The following is a 26,958-nucleotide window of genomic DNA, read 5'->3' as shown; positions in this document are numbered from 1 at the left end:
ACTCGAGTCGATGTCCTGACAGAGCAATACAGAGCAATACAGAGAGCGTCAGGTGTGTTGGGACCAGATCGATAGAGCGGCTGTGAGCATTAATGATTCATTAATACAAGCCTGCAATGGTTTTTCAGACATGAAAGTGAATTTGAATTTTAACCTATATGCATACAGTATATGCATACATAAAACATTTTAAATCAATTAAAATGAATTTCTTGAATATACATTACACATATAAATATATATATATATATATATATATATATATATATATATATATATATATATATATATATATATATATATATTTATGCATACAGATATCTATGTGTAAAATATATTTATATATAAATAAAAAATAGTCAAAAAAAGTAAGTAACATTTAAGACATAAAGACATATTTTATATGAATAAAAAATATATAAAATAAAAAAACAATCAAAAACTGAAAGCAGAGTGAAATTGAAAAGAGTAATAAAATGTAAAATAAAATGTAATAAAAATATTAATGGAAAGCTAATAATATATGCAATTATTATTATAAATTAGTCATTTAACTTATGTATAAAATATATTTTGGATTAATTACAATTAATGAAGTTATATAGGATAGTCTCTCTTGTTGCATTTCTGTGTGTAATATAGCTGAAATCACTGATTATTCATCAAAATATTATTTATTTATAAAATATGTATTTATATTTGTTATTTATTTTTATAAATATTATTAATGTATATTTATCAATTATTTTTATAAATAGAAATGAAACATTTATTTTTAGTTCTTTATTTTCCCCTCCAGGTCTGAGTCTGTTGGGAGAGTTGAGGGAATCTGTCAGCGTTTGGGAAAGCGTGTGTATGTGTGTTTTGATCTGTGCACGTATTATGTAAATGAAGTGCTTGTGTGTGTTTGTGTCAGACACATGTAGATAATACAGAAATGGTGTGTGGAAAGGCGTCTATCAGCAGCGCAGCTCTCCTGAAAACACAATCAATGTGGAATCAGTGGAGGTCACACACCGAAGCTAATTTGTGTCATGTGTTGAGAAGCATCCGCCGCACGGACCCCCGGCGCCTTTCCTCGCTCCTGATTAACATATCAAACATGAGGGGGCGGAGCCTCTGTCATCTCTGTCTGCTCACTGGACGAGCTTTAATGACTAACAGGTGGCTTCAGGAGAACATGTGTCTGAATATCTGAGCATATAAAGACTTCCGAATAATAATAACCTTTTTTTCTGTCCTGTCTCCTGCATGTTCTGATGTGTCTCTTATCCTTTAACATTTTATTTTATTATTTTATTTTGTTTTTAATGTTTTTTTTTCTGTCCTTTCTGTTGCGTGTCTCTCATCCTTTAACATTTTATTTTATTATTTTTTTATTTTATTTTATTTTATTTATTTTTTTAAAATATTTTTTCTATCCTTCCTGTAGCATGTTCTGATGTGTGTATCATTTTTTAACAATTTATTTTATGTTGTGTCATTTTTTTTTATATGTTTTTTGTTCTATGTTGTGTGTTCTTGTGTCTCTCATCCTTTAACATTTTTTTTAAAGAAATTATTTATTTATTTAAAAAAATATGTCCTGCCTGTTGCATTTTTATTTTATTTTAAATATTTTTTTTCTCTCTTGCCTGTTCTTGCATGTCTCTCATCATTTAACATTTTATTATTTTATTAAAAATATTTTATTTTTTATTTTATTTTTTGTCCTGCCTGTTATATGTTCTGGTGTTTCTCATCTTTTGACATTTTATTTTATTATTTTATTATTATTAAAACATGTCTGTTGCAATTTAATTTAATTTAATTTTATTTAATTTAATTTAATTTTATTTTATTTTATTTTATTTTATTTTATTTTATTTTATTTTATTATCTGTCCTGTCTGCTGTGTCTTCTGGTGTGTCTCTCGTGTCTTGACGTCTCTCTAGCTCTGTGAAGTATGTAAACATCACACGGTCAGATGAATCATTATTAATATGTAGCTTGAACAGTAATGATGATTCTTAAACAAACTGACATTTTAATTGTTTCTAGCTTTAAGTCTCTAACGCTGTGTTTATTGGCATCTATTCTGGGAAGCGTTTGACTACCGACTGTAGATCAAGGTATTCTGTGTTTAAAATTCCAGAATTCATGATCTTCACCTCATGGAACAATGTAATAATGATGTTTACTCAAGCAGCTGCTCGCTGTGCTTTAAAAACTTTACGTGTTTATTAAATGCATTTAGTAGGCTTAATACTGACTCCAGTTTCCTTTCCAGAACACTGGCTCTAAAACAGAAGCGGTGCACAGCAAATAATTTAATGCACAGCTATCTGTGCCTTGTCCCCTACATATATATATATATATTACCCTCACCATTTAAACATGCTCGTATAACCACACTTCTTAAGAAACCAACTCTTAACCTAAATCTTCTAAAGAACTACAGACTGGTTTCTCTTCTACCCTTCATTGCAACTCTTGAATGAATTGTTTTCCACCAAGTCTCTGCCTTTCTCACACAGAACAACCTCCTCGACAGCAGCCAGTCTGGTTTTAGAAGTGGACATTTGACCGAGTCTTGCTCTCAGTTGTTGAAGCCAACAAGAGAGGATTACAAACCTTCAACACTTGTCTTGCAGGATCTGTCCTCTGCTATTGATACAGAGAACCACCAGTATCTCCTGTCAACAGTATTGGCAAAAGGGCATCTCAAGGAACAGCACGTCTGTGGTTTGAATCTCTCAGATAGGTCCTTAAAGGTATCTTGCTACTGGGGTGCCTCAGGGCTCAGTTCTTGGACCGCTTCTCTTCTTTGTCTACATGGCATCACTAGGCTTTCTCATTCAGAAACATGGCTTTTCATACCACTGCTATGCTGACGACACTCAACTCTACCTCTCATTCCATGCTGATGATCCGACGGTGGCTATTCGCATCTCAGCTTGTCTAACAGACATTTCTTCCTGGATGATGGACCATCACCTGCAACTCAACCTTGCCAAGACAGAACTGCTTGTGATTCCAGCAAACCCATCACTTTATCAAAATGCAATGCTCTCTTGGCAGGTCTTCCAGTCAGTTCTATTAAACCTTTAAAATTAAACCAGAATACACATCACACCTCTGTTTATCAGTTTGCACTGGCTTCCAATAGCTGCTTGCATAAAATTCAAGGCATTGATGTTTGCCTAAAAAAATATTATTTTTGTATTCTATTTATTTGTTTTCTTTTTATTTATTATTTAATTACCAAGAGCCAAAAAAGGCCTCTAACACTAGCTTGCTCTATTCTTTTTTATTTCTATCTGTTTTCTTTTTATTAATTATTTAAAAAAAAAAACTTGCTACGTGTACTGCATTAAGCTACCAGACTTGTTATATCACTTGCATATTATTGCTCTTTTATTGATTTTGATTGCTTCTGTTGTCCCCATTTGTAAGTCGCTCTGGATAAAAGTGTCTGCTAAATGACTAAATGTTAATATATAACAAAACATTTCTTAAATGTGTGTGTGTGTGTGTGTGTGTATATATGTGTGTATATATATATATATATATATATATATATATATATATATATACAATTTATTTAATTCAATTAAATTAAATGTAAAATTAAATTTATGCATTTAGCAGACGCTTTTTACAATATTATACAATATTTATAATTAAAGGTGTGGAGTGGTGGGAGAGAGCTGTAGGAGATCACTGGCTCTGCAATGGTTGGGTTCATTAGCGTGTCTGTCTTTGTTTGAGTTTGAGTGTGTGTGTGTGTGTGTGTGTGTGTGTGTGTGTGCGTGTGTGTGTGTGCAAGTGTCTCTGCTCACATTAATAATGAACGCCCTCTTCACCTGCTGTAATGCAATACTCACATCTGAAGGCCGTTGCGCTGGTTCCCACTGAACGCTGCAGCAGTTCACCGCCGCGTTAATCCTAATGAAGAAGAGCTAGACATTAAGTTTTAGAGCGGCTCTTTAGCGTGCCAAAACTCTCGTGGCCTTTATGAGGGAATTCGGTCATTAGTAATTGTGACCATGTGTAGGTACAAATAAAAATCCTGTGAATTTATAGTTTGTTATAAAACCTCCTCTGCGCTCGTCCAGAGCTCAACGATGGCCTTTTATGGAGCCACTTTCTGCTGGTTTTTCTTTGTCTCACAGCGAGATCCTAATTGTGACAGTGTCCCATGAATGTGGCGTGAGGTTTTCACTGATGGGACGTGACAAAAACTCAATTCTTGAGATTTATTATGCTGGTTTACAGAAACACTGTCATTCAGTTACACTGGAGACTGGTGGGAAATTATGTGAAAGAATAAGGACCGAATGTTGAATTAAATATACTTTTGTCAGGACTTCAGTACTGATGATGTATTTACATTAACATTTATTAGATTTAATACATTTATGTATTTTAATGTATCGTATGTTATTTTAATTTTTATTGTTTAAAAGTTTGAGGTTAGTATGATTTTATTTTAATGTTTCTGAAAGAATTATCTTCTGCTCAAGGCTGAATTTATTTTGAAACTGTGATACATTTTATTTTTCATTATTCAATGATGAATAGACAGTTCAAAAGAACAACATTTATTCAAAATAGAAATATACTGTAACATTACATATGTCTTTACTCTCACTATTGATCAATTTAATGTGTCCCTGATGAATAAAAGTATTAATTTCTGTCAAAAATAGAACTAAGAACTTCATTAAAACCACGTTACCACATGAAGCACATTATTAAGTGAGATTTAATTACTTCTAGATCCGGAGTGATATGTTGTTTTGGGGTTTGGGGGGGGGGGGGGTGATACCGATATTAGGTAGTAAAATAAGAAAGATAACGATATATCGGCTGATATTTTTATGCGTAGGCTATATTAAGGTACAGTATTGTCAAAAGTTTGAATACACTTCCAAACTTTTGACTGGTACTGTATATAGAATACAGTATATAGCCTACATAAACAGAATATATATACATACAAACACATTTTTAGCAATGATCAATCAAAAGTGGTGATCAAAAAATAATTAACAAATCGGTTGCATATTTGCTGAAACCGATATATCTGTGACAAACTCATATCGGCCGATGATATCGGGGAAAATGATATATCGGTCGGGCTCTAATTACTTTACAGTGTTCCGATAACCATTATTGGTATTTTGATGTGTTGATGTGTTTAATTGTGAGCTTCTTCTTGTAGCTCATCAAGCTGCTGGATGGGAAACGCTCTCAGGCCGTGGGAATATTAATATCCAGCCTCCATCTGGAGATGAAGGACATTCAGCAGGGTGAGATCAGCATTTCAAACAACTTCACATCCCCTCCAATATATATATATATATATTTATTTTTTTGCAATATTTATGCAATTTTTATGAGCTATTTATTTTTTGACCGCGAAGGTACTTAATGTTCCTTTTTTTGCGAGTATCTCACCGAGTTAAACTTTTTGATGTCACTGAAATAATGGCGCCCCCCTTAGTCCAAAATATCTATGAAACGATGTGGATTTTTAAAATAAATGAGTCTTTCGTGGGTTTTATACTTCATATTTCAGTAAGAGACATCATTTAAGTTATATGTCTCTTTAACATTTCCAAAACATGTTTAAGATTTATTTGTGTGTTCACAAAGCTCATTATTCTGATGAAGCTATGTTTTTTTAAATTTCAAAATGTCACATTTTCTGGTCAATCTTTAAGTTTGCAAATCAAAGACAAAAAACACTTTTGATTTAAAAGGAGCAATTTGCCAAATATGTATTCTTGTGGTAAACGGACGGATGCGGTTTGTTTCAGCTGTTCTGACGGTGGATCATTCTGTGGTGGATCTGGAGACCATCGAAGCTTTATATGAGAACGTGAGTCGCCAGATTAAACCTGATTCTTATTCTCCTTCTGTCACCTAATGTAATGAAAATCCACTTTTCAATATTACATGTAATATTGCACAAAGTGAGTGATTTGATGAGAGGTCGGCTCTTGGTTGCATGTGATTTGACGTTATAATTGTGCAGAGGCTGTGTTTTATGTTCCTGAAATGACTTGTGTGACTTCGAATGGTTTTGTTGTGAATGTTGACAGAGAGCTCAGCCTGATGAACTGGAGAAGATCAGAAAACACTACGAGACGTCTAAAGAAGACGAGGTGAAGCTCCTGGATAAACCTGAACAGTACGTCATTCAGCCGCTCTCATTCGCTAAAAAAATATCAATCAAAACTTTCCATCATGTCGTTTTTTTCTCAAAAGAAAAATTGAGAGAACATGCAAGACTTCTTCAGCACGTGAATGATTCCCAAAAGCAAAAATGCTACAAAATGTGTCAAAATAAAATGTTAAAATTATATGTGTTAATAAAACCTGGTAACTTTCACGCAATATGCACAGATTTATCGTAAGATTTACTTCAAAGCAATTTTCACTCAGAAATCGCTAATAGATTTCACAAATAATCACAAAGAAATAGAAATTAAATTTAGATTATGGAAAACTTAACTAGCATTTTCTTGCAAAAAGAGCTATTATAGTAACTAAATTAAAACCATAAAACATAAATTATTTTAACTATAAATAAATAAATACATGTTAAATGAAATAAATTAAAATATATAAAAAACTTTAAAACTTATTTTATTTCAGCTAGCAACATTTCTAATTTGAATTTAGTTTAATGTACTAAAAATGTACTGTGTAAACATATGTTTAATGTACTGAAATAAAATGTATTAAATATATATATATAAACCAATAAAAATGACAAAAGCATAGCAAAATGACTAAAACCTTATCTAAAATTATCATGAAAATAGAAAATATAAAAAAAAATTTAATTAAATAAAAAAAAATTAAAAGTATGAACTAAACTATATTAGTATATTAAAGGTACTAAAATGCTGGTAGCAAATTATGCTTCAATAATCTTTCATAAGTTTCTTTGCTTAACTTGGAAAAATGTTTTTGCAGAGTATCAGACATCAGACATTAATCTGCACACTTTACAACACTAAATAAACACATTTTATAATAATGAATAATATTTGCTGCACAAACATCTGAAGTGTTCCTGTTAAACCACCACCACTTTCTTCAGAATCAGCCAGCTGTGCGTGACCTTTGACCCTCACTGTAGCGAGTCCATCCGCATGCAATCCTCTGTAACATTCGTCTCAATCACACTTGTGCACTTGCTTGCGTCCAGATTGGTGTGTTTGTGTGAGGCATTGATCTGATTGGTGTCCTCCTGCACAGATTCCTGTACGAACTCTCACAGATTCCCGACTTCGCCCGCCGCGTGCACTGCATCATATTCCAGTCTGTGTTTGTGGACTCCATATCATCCGTCCATCGGAAGCTGGAGATCATCTCTGCTGTGAGCAAGGTACAATAGAGTCCAGAGAGCCAAAACTGCGTGCTTTCTTCTTTTGTGTTTGTGTAAACTATTTGAGTAAATGTAATTAATTACGGTACTTGAGTATTTATTTTTTATACTCTGTAGTTTTACTGAGTATCAACGATATTGTTCTCTACATTTTTTAATAAGCATTTGTACTTTTCACTCCAGTAGTACATTTGTACCCATTACATTTTGCATGGCATTTAGCTTCCTCTGCAGCAGTTTATTCTGTGATATCGCCAACTACAGGACACTGAAAGAAATAGATCTTCACCCAAACTTGTCAACAAGTCTACTTTGCGTGAATGCGAGCATGGCTGGGCGATATGCATGCTCTCCTCACAATCAACTCGTCCTTGTTTTTCACTGGCATGCGTGTTTCCATAACCTTCAAATTTTGTAAATTAAAAATTGCGAATTGAAAAGACGCCTAATGGAAACCGTCAATTTAATATATACATGTTATTGTTACAATGTATGTAAATTCCTTGAGTTGCCAAATTTCCGAAATGCCAGTAGCCATTTCTGTTTAGGATTAAAAAATAGCATTCAAACCATTCTCTACAAGTAAAATCTAATACTATATACAGTGAATATATATATATATATATATATATATATATATATATATATATATATATATATATATATATATATATATATAATAAATAGCTCATAAAAATTACATAAAATTATGCATCTACCAGAAGCGGCAACAAACATGATTTTTAACATCAACTTAACACATTATTTAATAAGATTAAAAATGTAAACTAAATAAAAATAATGAAATCAGAAATAAAACTAATATTTGTATTTGTAAAAAACTAAACATTTATATAAAAAAATAACTATGAAAATAATATTTGCTTTTGTAAAAAAAAACATTTATATTAAAATAAAAAATATTAGTAAAAATAATATTTGTGTTTATAAAAAACATTTATATTAAAATAAAAAATATTAATAAAAATAATATTTTTATTTGTAAAAAAACCATTTATATTAAAATAAGAAGTATTCATAAAAATGACTTTTTTATTAGTAAAAAACATTTATACAAAAAAAAAATAATATTTGTATTTGTATTTGTAAAAAACACATATTAAAACAAAAATATTCATAAAATAATATTTGTAAAAAACACTTATATTAAAATAAGAAATATTAATAAAAATTACATTTGTATTAGAAAAAAATATTTATATTAAAATAAAAATATTCATAAAAATAATATTTGAATTTGTAAAAAACACTTATGTTAAAACAAACAATATTCATAAAATAAATTTGTATTTGAAAATGAAATGTCTATTAAAATAAATAAGACAAATCATAAAGATAATATTTATATTTGTATAAAACATTAAAAAGATCATACAAATAATATTTAGCTTTCTGACATGATACCTGTGACACAGTGCAGTACAGTGTTTGATAGTGTTGTATTCTGAAGTATGTATGTGTCTTTTCAGGCTTTTCTTGATAATGACAGTGTGAAGGACGTGATCGGCCTCATCTTGGCTTTTGGAAACTACATGAACGGTGGAAACCGGACCAGAGGACAGGCGGACGGATTCGGACTGGAGATTCTGCCTAAACTAAAAGATGTCAAGAGCAGGGTATGAAAATACCCCTCATAAACCATAATCCTGCACTAAATATGTGTTGAAGAGTTGCCTGGGTGTGATTGGGTCAGCTCAACATCTGCCATTGACCTTCTTTCCCATCAGGACAATCGTATGAGTCTGGTGGATTATGTAGTGTCATACTACCTGCGAAACATGGACAAGGTACTCTTTTCTTTTAATTTTCTCTATTAATGGATTTTACTCTATTCTATATTATTTTATTGAATGTTTTTTAACCGTGCAGGTGCTCTCTGTTACTGGCAATTGTGACTTTTTCTGACAATTCTGAGAAATAAAAACAGAAACTGCAAGATGTAAACATGCAATTCTGAGAAATAACATGAGAGTTATGAGATTATAAACTCATTTATCAGAGATGCAAAATAACTTATGATAAAAAGACCAAAAAAGTATTAAAATGAAGTGAGTTTTTGCTTTAAAAATAACAAATATCAGTCCATACCAATATTTGTTCATGTTTTAAGCTTAAACAAGACATATATCTTCATATCTCTTCATATGGTCATTTGTATCTTAAGTAAATGTATCTTCAGTTGGAAAATTTAACTGGAAAACAAGACAGAAATACTGGGTACAATTATTGTTAAAAGTGTAATAAATTATTATCTTGTTAACTTTTATGAATTTAATTTACTTATGAATTCTTAAAGTTGGATTAAACCATAAAAAACATAAAATATACAAATATATATATATAAAAAACACAGAATTGGGGGGAGGGGTTACTTAATTATTAAATTGTTAAAAAAAGAAGAAAAAATATGTGTGTGTGTGTGTGTTTTATTTTTTAATTTGTAACTTTTTGATTATTAAAATTGAATTAAACCATTTCAATTGATTCCAGAAAAAACTGAATTTGTGAAAAATAAAACAGATTTTATAGGGCCCTAATATTGAGATCTCAGACTTATAAAATGTAATGAATTACTAAATTGTAATAATAATAATAATAATAATAATAATAATAATTATATATCCTTTTTGATCGTTAAAACAAATAGCAGAATAAAAAAAAAGGGGCTTTACTTTAAATTATTCACAAAATTTGGGCAGTTGATTCTTCCTCCTTTATGATTGGGAAAATTGGTAAATTTTACTGGAAAACACGACAGAAATACTGAGTTAAAACACAAAAACTAACAGATTCTCTTTCTTTCTGACGGATGTGTTGTTGTGGTTTCAGAACGCAGGAACAGAGAAGAGCGTTTTCCCGCTTCCTGAACCTCAGGATCTCTTCCACGCCGCTCAGGTCAAGTTTGAAGATCTCGCAAAAGACCTTCGCAAGTTAAAGAAGGAGCTGACAGGTATGAATCTCAGCTGTATGTCTGTGATGTCGTGCTTAATTAATGCTTAAGATGTGCAAAAAGACAGCGTCTCACAATGGAAAAGGGACAGCAGCTGTTCGGAAACCTCAAGACAAACTCAGACGCTCCAGCTATTTATTATAATTTGTTTTATACACAGTGACTGTAAAATGAGAATAACGTTAATAGCCAGCTTCATCCCAGTGAGTCTTTTGAATCTATTTACTTAACAGATTGAATCACAGATTGGTTCAGTGACTCTCGACAGGTTACTTTGTCAATTTGTGGTTCAAAGTGAGTCAGTGAATCATTCATTCAAACGATTCATTCAAAAAAATACAGATTCATCTGGAACAAGATCACAGTGACTCTTCTGAATCTATTCACTAAACAGAGTTGTTCAGATTGATTCACAGATTTGTCCAGTGACTCTTCTCAGGTTACTTGGTCAATTTGTGGTTCAAAGTGAGTCAGTGAATCATTCACCTTTAAAAATGTTTTAGACCCTCAAAATACACATCTATTTTTTCTCCTAGATTTTTTACAATTATTTTTAAGAGATATAACCTTTAAAAATTTTTTTACATGCTTTGTGTTCTGGTCATTTTGACCCGGTTAAATACAGTATGGAGTATCATTAGTGTCAAAAATACTTTTTGTAAAATTATGAAGTTATATTAGTGTCAAAAAACTTTTGTAAAATAAATTTAGTCTTTTTTCCATGTCTCACACACTTTTGGACTGAATTTTGATAATGAACATTAATCTTGATGAACCATTGCAGCATGAAAAACTGATCACTTTTTTCATCTGAAAGAGAAAGTTTATTCAAGTTAAATTAATTATTTTTGTTTGTTTGAAAGCTTTTCAAAGTAATATTTATGATGTTTTGATGTTTTGTTAGAAATAAATATTCAGGTTTCATAAATGTGGACAGTTTTTGAGCAATCATAAGTTATAAGCTCAAAGGAATTTAATTAAATATATTCCACTGGAGTTAATACTGATAATTCTCAGATTATATGGTCTTAAAAATTACAGTCTACGATATATTTAAATCAAATACTATTATCTGTATATATATATATATATATATATATATATATATATATATATATATATAACCCCAATACAGTAAAACTGCACATTTATTGTACATATACATATACATTTATACATTGCATCAGTTTTTGATGTGGCTCAAATGTAATTTAAAATTTAAAAGAATTTCTTAGATTATTAATTTAAAAAAGTGGTAAATTCAGAGTTAAACATTTTAAACATTTCCTTCGCAAGGAAAAGCAGTAGGAATGAGCAAACAGAAGTTTGTGACACTGTCAATTACAATGCATTTAAAAGCTATTTCTTTTCATTTAACACTGGAAAAGTCATTTTTACCGTAGCCTTTACTCCGGGCTGCCACAGGGGTCAAAGGTCATGCCTCCCCCAGCCCCCGGTGTCTGCAATTATTTAAATCAGCCAATAACATGGCATATGAAAGCAATTAGATATGCTCTCTCCTCATTCCCCTCCATTTGAGAATCGCTGTTAAAAACTCTGATCCTCAGTGACCCGGGGGAAAATACAAACCGGCTACAAAACCACTGCCGCCCCACCTAGAGCTGTCTGTCACTCATTTATTAGCAAGCAAACGCAAGACAATAAATACAGAATAAGGGCCTTCGCATTTGATCCACACCACAACAAAAAAGCCTCAAACGCGGGTCCTCGGGCGCTGGCACCAGATCGCACCTACAACGGCAGCAGACAGGGATAAATATTAATGCCGTGCTTCATAAAGAGCTGCAAGTGTTCCTAATTATTCCTGCAGTCATTTCTGTTCAGTGTGAGCGTGGAGGAGAGTCTCTCCAAGAGTTTCTGACTCAAGATTTGAGGTCTGTGCATCTGACATAGAGACGACGAAGCCTTTGAGTGAATCTGCAAAATCAAACATTTTACTGTCACGAATAAAAACTTCAGTTACATGAAGTAACATCATTCAGGAGATTTGATGAATTTGAAAGCTCTCAAACTCTCATATGTTTATTCATTTAAAGAGAAAAAACAACAACATTTTATTCAGTTATGTTAGAGCTGTGTAAGTATAAAAAGTTTATAAAATATACTAATTTAAAATACTAATATAAAATACTAATACTAATATAAAATATATTAATTTAATTTAATTTTTTTTAAGGAATATCACACAATTTTTCATTCTTTTTTATTATTATTATTTTCACTTTAACTTTATTTGTGCAGCACTTTGACAAAACATTAAAGGAGTTTACATAGACTTTAGGATTAATTAAATTGTTAGTTATATACATTTGATTAGTTCAGTTTTTGGTAATAAACTGTATTAAATCATTAAATCAGAATCCAGAAAAATTAAAACAGACACAGAATCTCTGGAAGAAAAAATTCATAGGGTGCTATTATTGTTAAAAGAGTAATAAATTATTCTCTTGTTATTTGTTTATGAATTTATTTGATTTATTCATTATTAAAATTGAATGAAACCAATAAAATATACAAAAATAATATAAAAAATACATTCAGAATGGGGGGGGGGTGATTTTTACTTTAAACATTAACTTAATTATTAATTTTTTATTTTATTTTTACTTTTAGATGATTACAATTTAAAAAAATCATTTCAATTAATTCCAGAAAAAAATAAGAAAGAAAAAATAAGAAATAACACTGAATTTGTGAAAAATAAAACAGATTTTAAATGGCCCTAATATCTCTTCATTGAGATTTCTGACTTCTAAAATGTAGTGAATTTTGTGTAAAATGTAGTGAAATTAAATTAATACTTTCAGTTTTTTTTTACTTTCACGTAATAATATGTCCTTTTTGATTTGGGGGCAAAAAAACTAAAACACAAAAAATATTATTTATACAATTTGTGGATTCAGGTGAATTTTCCTCCTTTATGATTAGGAATATTGATTTAAACCATTAAGATGGTTTAAAAGAAAAAGGAATTTGACCAAAAATAAAAGGTCCCTAATTAAGGCCCAATTCTCTTGTATTGAGATTGAACTCTCTTTAAACTCACACGTGAGATTCTCAGCAAAAGTATGTAACTGCTAGTCACTTGAATTCAGATATTGCAGTGTAGGAGCGATAACTGATGGGATGTTTTATTTGGACAGGGGCTAATATCAGAGACAGTAGGTGGATGTTGTGTATTTGAGGGCTAGTGTTTGCTGATCTTACACCCGTGGTGTGTGACACGGAGGGGTCACGACACAGACTCAGTCTCTAGGGACCTTTACACGTCTGAACTCTGAGAGCAGAGCGAGTCAGAGATGCCCTGAGACACCCCGACTGCCCCTCTGCCCTCCGCGCCGCTCTCTTCAACTTTTACCAGAAATCTGATCCCCATTTCTGCTCCTTTGCTCTCAACAGGGTTAAAAGGGTTTCATACTACAGTCTCTCTTCAGTTCAGCCTGATCACTTTACTTCAGATAAAGCCTCTTAGCTTGAATTCTAGCATTAAATACAATATTTCCTCTACGATATTGTCTCTTTTTTATATAGAGTGGACAGACTGGAGATAAAGAAGCATCTAAAAGCTGAAGTTCGGTTAATAGCGCAATGTGTCTCTGCATTAATCAGAGGAACATGAACCCGTCGGATGCGGCTGTAAGTTGCTGTCTGAATCCAGACGTGGGTCAAACGCTGCTCTTTTGATTACGCCGCTGGTGTAATTGCCGTGTAATTTCCCTGGGAAGCGCGACCGCAATCCCGATAAACAAAACCTACTAACCGCTTCATGCACGAAGAGCCCCGGGAATATCCAGGCAACTTTGGGCAAAATAATAAAAACACAAAAGAGACACAAAAAAAAAAACACTTCAGAGACGGAAAGTACAGCTGTTATTCGTACATTCTAATGACAAAGAGACAAACATCATCGCATGAGTAATGATTATCAAAGAATAACAGCTCTGGACTGACCATTATTGAGCGTTTCCAGATGAAGCGCTCTCAGTCATGTCTCTACACAGACTGAACGATCCGTGTGTGTTTGTGTGGAGGTTGCATCTCGTTTAGTGTCAGTTTGTGAATGTCTTTAACTCATACTTTGAGGGTTTGATGAACAACTCTTGTGCTCTAGAAGCATGTTTTGAGAACATCAGTGTTTCCAATCAAAATTACAAGAATCTATATCAAATATTAATTATAGGAATGTTCTGTAAACATGTTTTTTTGTCCTAACATTTACATATCCTTTAATAAATGTTATGGGAATGTCTTCTGTTAGCTGTGTAAGTGGAGCATCAATGGAGGCCATATGGCACGAGTGAAAACAATACAGGCATTCCTCGCGTACTCCACGGCTCGCAATGATGAAAGAGCAAATTAACCGAAATCATGCTTGTACACGCATACAAACTCTGGCTCACAGGGCTTTAGACGTCATGTTTTGGAAAGTTTTTCGGGAGACAAGACATTTGTCTGGCGAGCCAGCCAGGAGTTATTTATATAGCGTACAGTGGATCATTTCCATCGGGGGCAAAGCCGAAGAATTTCAGTAGATAATCCACAATTATATACAACCTCAGAGCTCTTTCAGAGCCGTATAAATCCTCGCTGACTGGCCAAGGCTGGCGTGTCGAGATAAATCAGCTCTCGTCTCTTCAGCATATATATATATATATATATATATATATATATATATATATATACAGCTAGTTCAGTTTAATTTCACTTAACAAAAACAACAAAATTACTAAAACTTAGTGGAACTGAAAATATTAAATAAAATCTAATTCAATTAAATAAAATAATCAAAAGTATACAAAATAACACTGACATATACAAATGTAAAAAAACTATTTAATTACAAAAATTCGACAAAACTACTAAAACTTTCAAGTGAATCAACAGAAAATATAATTTAGAATATTAACCAAAACTATAATAATATTTCAGTGATATTAAAATAACACTGAAACAATTTATTACAAATTCATTATTTTTTAAATGCATTTAGAAAATAGATTATGTATACATGTGTTTCTTTTCTGTTCAATTCAGTTCATCTTATGAAAATTGATAATCATCATAGATGCAATCTCAGGGATTTTCTGGTGAGGTTTGAGGAATTGTTTATTTTGATTTGTATTGACCAATAAAAAAACAAAACAAAAAACAGGTAATTATTACTTATTTATTTTTGTATAGTTAAGTAAAGATTTGATGTAAAGATAAATCATATATTATTATTATTATTATTATTTTTAGATTGTTATTCCTAAGAACAAATCAATTGCCTTTATGTAAAAGTATGAGCTCTGTATGAAAACATATTATAGCTGCTGCAATGATAAACACATGTTGGTATTTACTAGATTCATTAATGCTAAACATATCCGTCCACATACGCGGCGTTCATGTTTGGATGCCAGGGAACGGAGTTGCTGAGTGATTTCTGTGAGTTTGTGTGAATGCAGTTGTTTGGCAGCACAACAGAGACTCTGAGGAGCACAAACAACACAAACGAACAGCGGCTCAAACTCCATCCACATCTGTGCTGCTTCGTGTCATCACATGACGTTTACAGCTCAGCTGATTGGCTCAAAGACGCGAACCACGCAGTTTGTCGCTGAGATGATGAGACAGAAAACAACCTCGCCGTCATCATAATGAGCTGCATGCTCTGAAATCATTAGAAAACTCATAAACGAGTTCTCATGTTTGACACCAATAATCAAAAGCATTCTTGCTCTGGTTCTGTTGAATTCGCTCCAGAAGCGTCTTTGATGCTCATCTGTTTGAGATGAGATTCACACACCTCATCCTCATGTTTCTTGTTTAACTCGTTTATGGATGTGCTAGAAACTTGATATGCAGGACTCACCTGCGCTTCATTAATTCACCTCGTTACTGCTTCATTCAGCAGCCCATCCGTTCATAATATATGATTCCTGCAGTATGCTGTGCATTATGGGAAACACTGTATCAGGTACACAATGTGCTTGACTTGACCTGCCATTTCTAGTATGATTAATGAACTGCATGCAACATTTTTACCATCTCTATTTTATTTTTATCAAACATTTTATACAAAATCGAAAAAAAAAACATCTTTAATTAAAGGAATAGTTCAGCTAAAAATGCACTGGAAATATGCTCAGGTCGTCCAAGATGAGTTTGTTTCTTCGTCAGGTTTGTAGAAATGTAGCACTGCATCAGTGTCTCATCAATGGATGCTCTGCAGTGAATGGGTGCCGTCAGAATGAGAGTCTGATAAAAACATCCCAATAATCCACAGCACTCCAGTCCATCAGTGAACAGCTGGAGAAGACAAAACCTGAAACACATCCAGCATTAAGATGATTTTAACTCAAACACATAGAGTCTATAATCCATAATAACACTTCCTCCAGTGAAAAAGTGTTCTGTTCTGAATCAGGAGAGAAATCTGCACAGATCAAGCAGCGTTTAAACAGCTCTAAATCATCTTAATGCTGGATGTGTTTCAGGTTTTGTCTTCTCCAGATGTTCACTGATGGACTGGAGTGCTGTGGATTATTGTGATGTTTTTATCAGACTCTCATTCTGACGGCACCCATTCACTGCAGGGCATCCATTGATGAGTCACTGATGCAAAGTCTGACATGTGTATTTGTAGGCTGTAGACAGTAAATAGTATTTCTTCATGTGTTTGTCCTGCAGCGTGTGTGAAGGAGGTTGAGCAGGTGTGTGAAAACTCCTCTGAGGAACATCTACAGCCCTTTAAGGACAAGATGGAGAGCTTCGTCAGCACCGGTGAGTCACAGAAACATCACCATGCATGATAGCTTCAGCTGTCACAGAAATATAGCAACACAGAGCAACACATCCAGAATGAAACTCCTTCAGCTCTTGATGTGACTGGATGAGGATCGGGTCACTCCAGATGTGCTGCGTCCACTCTGCTGCTGTAAACTCTGACTGCGTTCATCGTTCATTCATCCATTCATCGTTCGTTCATTCATCATTGGTCCATTCATTCATTCATAGTTCATTCATTATTTTTTTCTTTCATTCATCATTCGTTCGTTCATTCATTCTTTCATTCATCATCGTTTAATCACTCATTTCTCATTCATTCGTGCATATGTTTGTTCGTTCATTCATAATTCGTTCATTCCTTTATTCATAGTTTGTTCATTTGTTCGTTCTTTCAGTCATCATTCGTTTGTTCAATCATTCATCATTCGTTTGAGCATTCATTGTTTGTTGATCATTCATTCGTTCATACATTTGTTCATTCGTTCATTCATTCATTCATTTTCGTGTTTGTTCATTTATTCATTATTCATTCATTAAGCATTCGTTTGTGTGTGCGTGTTCGTTCGTCCGTTCATTCATCATACGTTCATTCGTTCATTCATTCATCATTGGTTTGTGCAAGTGTATGTTCATTTGTTCATTCATGATTTCTTTCATTCATTCATTCGTTCATTTCTTTTCTCGTTCGTTCATTCATTCTTGCATGTATGTGTTCATTCATTCATTCATCATTGGTTTGTTCATTCTTTCACCAGGTGTTCATTCAAATGGTTTGTTTATTCATTCATTAATCATTCATTCATTAATTCATTCATTAATTCATTCATTCATTCATTCATTCATTCATCGTTCGTTCATACATTCATTCATTCATTCATTCATCATTCGTTCATTCATTCATCATTTGTTTGTGCATTTGTGTGTTCATTTGTTCATTCATGATTTCTTTCATTCATTCATTCGTTCATTCATTCATTCATTAATTCATTCATCGTTCGTTCATACATTCATTCATTCATTCATTCATCATTCGTTCATTCATTCATCATTTGTTTGTGCATTTGTGTGTTCATTTGTTCATTCATGATTTCTTTCATTCATTCATTCGTTCATTTATTCATTCATTCATTCATTCATTCATTCATTCATTCATTCATTTCTTTGTTCGTTCGTTCATTCATTCGTGCATTTATGTGTTCATTCATTCATTCATCATTGGTTTGTTCATTCTTTCACCAGTTGTTCATTCAAATGGTTTGTTAATTCGTTCATTAATCATTCATTCATTCATTCATTCATTCATTCATCATTTGCATAATGCGTGTTCATTCGTTTATTCATTGTTGTTCATTCATTCATCATTTGTTCGTTCATTTATTCATCATTTGTTCACTTGTCTTTTCGTTTGTTCGTTCATTCATTTGTTCATTCATTCATTTTATTTATTCATTTATTAATTCATTCATTCTCTCTAAACACCTTATATGTTCATAAGGAAAATTAAGCCTATAATTAGCACCATTAGGACTTTTTGCATATTTGCATGACAATTAAGCACAGAACATTCATATTACTCTATGGTGATTCTGACTAGATGCTCATTACCTCAATGCAACCACTCAGTACTAATTATTTTAAATCAGCATAAATTAAAGAAACTTCATAAGACATCCATAAAAACCAAACTGATGAAAAATTTATATTATCAATTTTTATTATTTAGAAGATAGTTTTTATCAAGTAACATGATTCTATTCTACTCTATTGTACGTTTTATTTATTTATTTACTTTTAACTTTAATATATTTATTTATGTGCATACATTTTTTAGTTAGTTATTTATTGTTTTATTTAATCTTATTTTAATCTAATTTATTTATATTTACTTATTTTTTTCTTGTTTATCTATTTATCTTGTCTTAGTAATTTATCTTAATTTAATCTTAATTATTTATTTGTATACATTTAATTTTTTTTAAATAATTATCTAGTAATTAAAAATGTATCTTACTTATTATATTTTATTCAAACTATTTTCCCTCTCTTGTGGCCCCCTAAATAAGATTTAATGATTTATTTCATATTATGTAGATATTTGTATCATTCTTTTCAGGAGTTTGACTGGATCAGCTGTCGATTGTGTTATTATTCTAGTGCTGTACGTGGTCATTAATTCTTCTGATTATCAGCTTGTGTTTGTGACCGCAGAGATTGACCGTGAGAAAGTGCCACAGATTGACGGGTTTAATATCATTATTCATGTGGTTTACAATGAGGATCAGTGCGATGTGTTGCTTGCGGCGGCTTTTCATAATGAAGCTGAATCTGAGGCTCTTTACAGAGTGCTGCGGCGCGGCGGACGCTCAGAGCCGCGAGTCGCTTTTAAAAGCTGGATTTATTGTCCTGCTCAGCGTGCAGGTCCCATAACTTTCTAGTTAGCCACTACTGGTTTCATGTTTACAGACGGAGCTGAGGAGAAAATTCACACATCGCGCTCGACACGCACAAACAGCAGAGAGAGACCGCAGGCGCCAGTCCACCCCTGCTGAGACCAACGCCACTGGTCACACACACACACACACACACACTCAGAGCGCTGTTCACACTCGCCCCCACCAAAGACCCCCAACACTCGCCTTTGAACAGTTTTGGGCGACTTCCCCCTCTTAAATCTCGTGAGTGGGAAAGGTCCCCCATCACAGTAAAAAAAAAGGGATGAATCTGGAAAATGCAATAAATCTGAGATCATAGGCGCGCTCTGGCCTGAGATAAATTCTTGCACCTCGGCCGGCCGCCGCACACATCTGCCTTGCATTTAGACACTTTTACATGGAGCAGCTCCACGGGAGCCACTCCACACACACACACACACACACACACACGCAGGAAAATACATCAACACAAGCACTTTAACATCTCTGTTGTTTCTGGAGACTTCTGTTTCTCAAAAGTATTTCTCTTCAGATAAAAATATGTAATACGTATGTATGCATGTATGTATTATTTCAGTGTGCAATAATGATCTATTATTTAGCTCCGCAAGAGAGTTCTCGGTGGTGAAATCTAATAATAACAATAATACATTAATAAATTATTAAATACAAATGAATAAATAGATTAAAATTAGATTCAAATGAAATGTGTGGCTCGTCTCTGTTATTGATGGTTTATTTTCATGTCGTTTGCAGCACAATCACAGTACGAGACTGAAGACGAGCGACTGCAGGCGGCACAGAAGAGGTAAGAAACTCCAGCAGATAAATCTGAAGAATCGATTAGTCTCGCCTGTTAGATAATGAACGAAACATTATAGCTCCCATCAAATAATTATAAAAAGCATTAAACAGTCCTCAATAGGAAATCCACAATAGGAAGGAGAACTGACACACTAACATAACCTGTAGTTATACAATCAGACAAGGGAGAAACTGGGACACACGTGAGGAGGGAAAACACAGACGAAAGAGTCCACTGAGTGACACATCGCCCCCCTCCAGGAAGGCGTGTCCTCGCCCCAGAGTAACGACATAGAAAGGGACGGAGGGAACTTGAAAGGAGGTTCGGGAGCAGTCTTGTATGGTCCTCGAGAGACCTGTCCACCTGCTCCAGCCGGAGGAGGAGGAATTCGGGATGAACGAGGGGATCCACAGACACAATGGAAACAAAAACTGAAAAAACAAAAACGGGAACACATGGAGGAAACTGTTTTGGTTGGGTCTTCTGTCATGATTTGCTGCCAGAAGGAACACAGGAGATGCAGAGGGACAATATATAACAAAGTCTCAAATGTAAAATTCTGTCCATTTGATTACATATTCAAATAATATAATACCTTTATGGTACTATGACAGATCACTGTGAACTGATCGCCTCCTCTGCTTTAATAACAGTCACAGCATGAAATAAACATGAATGAGCATCCAAAGGTGTTAAAAGAAAGTGTACAGCTAAACGAACCCGTCTCCTGTCTCATGGCACAATCAAACGTGGAGAGAAAACAATAGCTTTCGCATTTTGCTTAATATGCACCATATAACATATTCGTCAACATTTTTATTGTTCTTCAGTGTTTATTTTAGTTTGAGTAAATTTGTCAAGTTTTTGCGACAACCACCATTTAAATGATTATATTTAAAAAAACAAAATTGAAGTAGAAACATAATTATGTAATTTAAAGTTGGTAGGGATGTTCATTTTAACCAGTTAACGATTAATACAATCAATTAAATTGTAAAAATATATTTATTTATTTATTTTCAGTAATTTTGGTTTGCTACGTTGTGAAAATGCTCTACGCGTGTGTTTATATAAAAGATGTTTTTAGAGAGAAAAAAAAAACATTAGTCGCATATGATAAGTCGCATTTTATTATTTAATTCAGAAGTTGGCCTAATGAGGATGCGAAATATTTACAAACATTATAATAAACTGTAAACATAGCTAGGCTATTTTAGTTCCCCTCACTCCATAACAAATGCTTTCAATTAACAGTATTTAGAAAAGAAAAAAGCCTTTCAGAACTTATAGCAATATAACAACTAATTAATTTATGCTAAAACTAAACCGAAGCCAACATCGCAATGTATTTGAATGCTACATTATTGCGTTCCAATATCACTGTACGGTGATAACATATTAAAACTGAAAAGAGTGTTATTTTTACCATATGTTCGACTGACTGTATTTTATTATAATAATTAATAGGCTGAATGTTCAAGGTAGCAAAGCTTATTGTGCACGCGAATGCAGCGCCAGCGCAATAACTTGAATTTTTTCCTTCTAACAGTGGAAGCAACTTCTCCTTTTAGTCATAAAGAAAATCGAAATTGTAAATGGCTTGCCTTTATTTTTGTACATTCACAATAAAAACAAATCTTTGTGCGTGAAATAAGCATAAAGAAAAATTAGGTTGCCGCTTTCTGCCGTCTGGTTTACTTTCGCGAAGCACAAAACGAACCGAAACTGCGTTTTTCTTTCATTTTCTTCATTTATTATTTAAGTAAAAATATATTTCTCGTATAGGCCTATTTATTCGTTCCCCAGGACGCAAATGTTAGTATTTTTAACAGGTCACAGACTCTTATCTTTTCTATTTAATTCAATTATAATATAAAATAATCTTGTCGTTTAACAGTTAATAATCAGTTAAAGAGCGTCGGTTGTCGGTTAGGAAAATAATAACCGAAATGAACATCCCTAAAGGTAAGTATTAATACTACAAAAACACTTTTATTTTAAGTGTTTGAATACACATCAGCAAATTTCAGCCTTCCGTATTATAAACTCTTTAGTTTATTTTACAACATTAGTTTGTCCTGTACTTGATATATTTCCAAAATCGAAATCGAATGGAATCGAAAGGCAAGCTTGTGAAGTTATTTGAAACAGAAATCTTTATAACGATATAAATGATTGATGTAGTGTTTATTAATCTTACTGCGCCCAAACTCTTGAGCGGTTGTCTTTATTATTAACATTTTGGTGCGGTTTGAGTGCATTCTGGGATTGATTTCTGTGTGAGGAGCAAGTGTCTGTGAAGGACAGGAGCAGGCGTGAGTTTAGTGTTCTGCAGACTCTCTCTGTTATCGTTCGCTCTTATCGTGTGTGTTCAGTAATACTGCAGACTGTTTGTGCTGATTTATGTGCAAGCCTTCGGCTGCCAGATGCTACACCATGGAAAATATCTGGAACTTTTCATAGAGGGGAAAAGGACAAACAAAGCATATTGATTATTTTTCCTTGTTTAGATTTGAGAGTTTTTTTGTAACCTGAAACAAAACAAAGCGAAATGAAACACACACACTTGCATTTGGGACTCTCCATAGGAGTAATGGTTTTGTTCTCTCACACACACACACACACACATACAGCAGTGTGTATAAGCTGCAGATGTCGACATGGTGGCGTCTGAAAGAGCAGAAGGGACGACTCGCTCGACTCCACATTAATGAAGGTGTTGAATTGGCCAATATTGATCAAAAGAGCCCGGCAGCTCCAGAGTCTCTTAATTTCCCTTTACTTTGGTCCTGGAGAAGCGCCTGGCGCTCGGACCGCAGGAGCAGTAAGTCTCAGAGTTCTCATGGACGCACCTCGTTAAAGTGACACGCGGGTGATGGATTCGGGCCGCGGGCGCTCGTCCGGACCTGGGTGGGCGTCCACATGTGTCCCGACCCGAGGGAGTCACCTTTACACACTCGTCCTCTGTGGCAAACACGCTAAACACGATCAGTGCTTTGATCTTACAAACCAGCTAACACTCTCAGCTCTCACACACCTTTCGAACAAGCCTTCTTGATGTCAAGTTTATGGAATCATCTATAATTAATATTTGATGTATGTTCTAAACAACGGTCTTGCATGTTGTTGTCTTTTTCTTAATGTTCTCATTATGGTGGGATAAAAAGTTGTTAGATAAGCATTCTCTAAATGCCCTCGTGAGGTTATTTGTCCTTGATGAACATTGTTAGAAACATTTTTGGAACTATTAAATAACATTCTTATCACCTCGAGAAAACTAGACATTTGAATGTTCTTAAAATATAAAAAATAGTTTGAATGAAAATAATGTTAGAACGTAATATTTATAATTTTTTTTCGGAAATTCAAGTAACTATAAATAATGTTTATAGAATGATTATTAATATATATTTAGATACATTTGAAGATACACTCTTTTTAACATTATTAATACTACTATCAATCTTCATGTGTTGGTTCTCTTTCTGATGTGTCTTCATCTATGTGTGAGGATTCTCTCAAGCATTTTGTTAATAAGATAAACGTTAGAATTAGTCCCTTTTCCTCTGATCTGTCGATTCATCCTAGTTGTACTGCTGTTTTTAGTCGGTTTAATCCTATTACTGGCACTCAGCTTTAAGAAATAGTTGAGCACCTCAAACCTTCTGGCTCTTCTATTGATGTTATCCCTCCATGTTTTCTTAAACGTCTCCTTAATGTTGTGAACATGTTAAATCGCTGTTTAGAAACTGGCATGATACCTGATTTGCTCAGACATGCAACAGTTCACCCCTTGCTAAAGAAACAAAACTTAGCCTCTATAGTATTGGGTAATTTTAGACCCATCTCCAATCCATCTTTTATTACAAAGATTAAGAGATATACCTCTATTAATGCTGTTTTATCATGTGGGGTTCCTCAAGGCTCTATCCTGGCCCCAATTCAATTTTCTCTTTACGTGCTGCCATGCAGCTCTATTATTAGAAACATTGTCTGTCATTCCTTTGTTACACCAATGGCACACAAATTTATCTGCCTCTCAAGTGAAATTCAGATTGATTTGGATACCAACTTTGCCTGTTTGACTGATGTAAAAGCACGGCTGTCTTTAAACTTTCTGAATTTCAACGAGAGTAAAACAGAAATTATTATATTTGGACCCCCTCCGATTTTTCTGTCAATCCTAAACAAATAATGATGTTATTTGTATTTGATGAATGTTGTAAGAAACATTTTTACAACCTTTAAATAACATTCTAATCACCCTGAGAAAACTGGGGATTTCAGTGTTTTAGAAACATTACAAAACAATGTTTCCGCAACGTTTTTCTAAGCTTAAGCTGTCCCGGTTTGTTGTCGTGTCCCTGGAATAGCCAGAGTGATTTTTCAGTTTGTGGAAGCTCTGTGAACATCTTTTATGAGACGAGGAGTGCTGAACTGAACTATCTGCGTTATCTGCGGTTTAAGGTTTTGTCAGACAGTCGGAGGGCAGCAGAAATCACTCTGTACATTTCATGCATTCCAGATTAAAGCTGTGCAAATCGCACAGTAATGCAGCAGCTACAGCTCTGAGATCGACAAGATAAATCAGTGTCAGACTCTGACACACGAGTGTGTGTGTGTGTGTGTGGGAGAGAGAGAGAGAGAGAGAGTATGTGTGTGTGACTGTGTTTGTTAGTTTGTTTCACTTTGCAATTTATCTTAAAGATTAAAATTATTTACTCTAGTGTGATTGTGTTTACATTACCAATTAGTTATTTAGTGATTTTTATTTTATATAATATATTTTGTATTTTTAGCCATATTTTTTACTTGATCTTATTTGTTTTATAAATTATCATTATATATTTATTAATTATTATATTATTGATGGTCTTCTTTTGCCTTATTTTATTTTCTTAATTATATTACTCTAATATATTCTAAAACTGTTTGATTTATGTATTTCTTTATTTCTGTTATATATTTGTTTGGAATCTGAATGATTTTTTCCTGCCATCAGGACATTGATAAATCTAGTATTTTTTTATTTAATTTAATTTAATTTTAAATTTTTGTATTTATTTTATTTTATTTTATTTTATTTTATTTTCAGTTTGTGACCGCTGTAATATATTTGCCCTGCCATCAGGAGATTGATGAATCTAGTATTTTATTTTATTTTTCAGTTTGTGACCGCTGTAATATATTTGTCCTGCCGTCAGAGCTTGATGAATCTGTGTTGATCCGCACCTGAGCGTTCCTGACGTGTGTGTGTTTAACGCTCCACTGAGTTTCTCCTCGTTTCAACTCATGTGTGATCCATCACACGCGTGACCGTTAATCTCGCCGTTCCACTTGATTTGTGGCCAATGAACGTGATTTTCTGCCACTAACAGCACATTGTGGTTAAGTCTCTTTTCACGCTCTTTTACCCTTGATGGGAAAAGATCTTCTCATTGTGTGTCACAACAGCAGCCGATAGTTTCAGAGAAAAATAAAGTTCATTATAATGAGATCCATGGAAAAATCTCTGTTTGTTTTAAACCAGCCAAATAAGAAACTTGCTAGAAACATCCTATAGGATCTTATTTGTTTTATTTGAGAGTTTTATTCTTGTTTTTTTTTTTTTTTTTTTGCATTTTGTGCTCCAGTAAACCAGACATTTTAATGTTCTTTTAATAAAACAAATAAATGTTGCAATGTATTACTTGTATATGCATGTTTCAATGTTAAATATGGCATCTTTCGATTCTCCCGAGAGAGCAGATATCATGTTGACTGATTTTTCTTCTAGTTTCCAGGACATGGTGATGTACTTCGGGCTCAAACCCAAGTCTGGAGAGAAAGAGGTTTCTCCAAATCATATCTTCATGCTGTGGTACGAATTCTGCAATGATTTCAAGAGCATCTGGAACCGAGAGAATAAAAACATCTCCAAAGAGAGGTGAGGACCATTCGTCTCACAATGAAGTTTAGAGACTAAAGCCATGTTAATGATTTCAGCGAAGCTTTTACAGATCAAACCTACCTCCAATATTCAGTTCTCACTTAGAAATGCACTTTCCCGCTCTTTGTTTTCAATCAAATTATCCAAACATTTACTCAAGAGGCAAAAATGCCATGTTTTAGAGAAGATATCATCCATCAGTTGAGTTTATTTTGGTTTCTACGTTCTGTTTTCTCATCTTAAGCATAAATCTAAAAAACTTCAGTGACATTTAAAAACAAAACAGCTTGTATAAGAGGAAAAGTTGACTTTCGTTTGACCATGTTAAATCGCTGTTTAGAAACTGGAATTATACCTGATTTGCTCAGATATGCAAAAGTTCACCCCTTGCTTAAGAAACAAAACTTAGCCTCTATAGTGTTGGGTAATTTTAGACCCATCTCCAATCCATCTTTTATTACAAAGATTAAGAGATATACCTCTATTAATGCTGTTTTATCGTGTGAGGTTCCTCAAGGCTCTATCCTGGCCCCAATTAAATTTTCTCTTTACATGCTGCCATGCAGCTCTATTATTAGAAACATTGTCTGTCATTCATTTATTACACCAATGTCAAACGAAGTTGACTTTCGTTTGACCACC

The 26,958-nt window shown here is 33.4% G+C and overlaps 1 protein-coding gene across 2 annotated transcripts in view; it reads left to right on the top strand.

Moving 5' to 3' along the window:
• LOC127933575 (formin-like) overlaps window positions 1-26,958 on the top strand; it is a 57,252-nt gene that overhangs the window by 28,499 nt on the left and 1,795 nt on the right. For both annotated transcript variants that reach the window (XM_052530639.1, XM_052530640.1), the window contains 10 exons: window positions 5,207-5,294; window positions 5,805-5,866; window positions 6,090-6,178; window positions 7,255-7,384; window positions 8,875-9,021; window positions 9,133-9,192; window positions 10,235-10,355; window positions 17,052-17,144; window positions 20,339-20,390; window positions 26,164-26,313. In XM_052530639.1, the coding sequence (XP_052386599.1) occupies window positions 5,207-5,294; window positions 5,805-5,866; window positions 6,090-6,178; window positions 7,255-7,384; window positions 8,875-9,021; window positions 9,133-9,192; window positions 10,235-10,355; window positions 17,052-17,144; window positions 20,339-20,390; window positions 26,164-26,313 (992 nt within the window). The remainder of the gene's footprint in view (window positions 1-5,206; window positions 5,295-5,804; window positions 5,867-6,089; window positions 6,179-7,254; window positions 7,385-8,874; window positions 9,022-9,132; window positions 9,193-10,234; window positions 10,356-17,051; window positions 17,145-20,338; window positions 20,391-26,163; window positions 26,314-26,958) is intronic.

This window comes from Carassius gibelio, chromosome A17 (genome assembly GCF_023724105.1).
Source record: "Carassius gibelio isolate Cgi1373 ecotype wild population from Czech Republic chromosome A17, carGib1.2-hapl.c, whole genome shotgun sequence".
Lineage (NCBI taxonomy): Eukaryota > Metazoa > Chordata > Actinopteri > Cypriniformes > Cyprinidae > Carassius > Carassius gibelio.
This window is presented reverse-complemented; position numbering and strand designations above follow the sequence as displayed.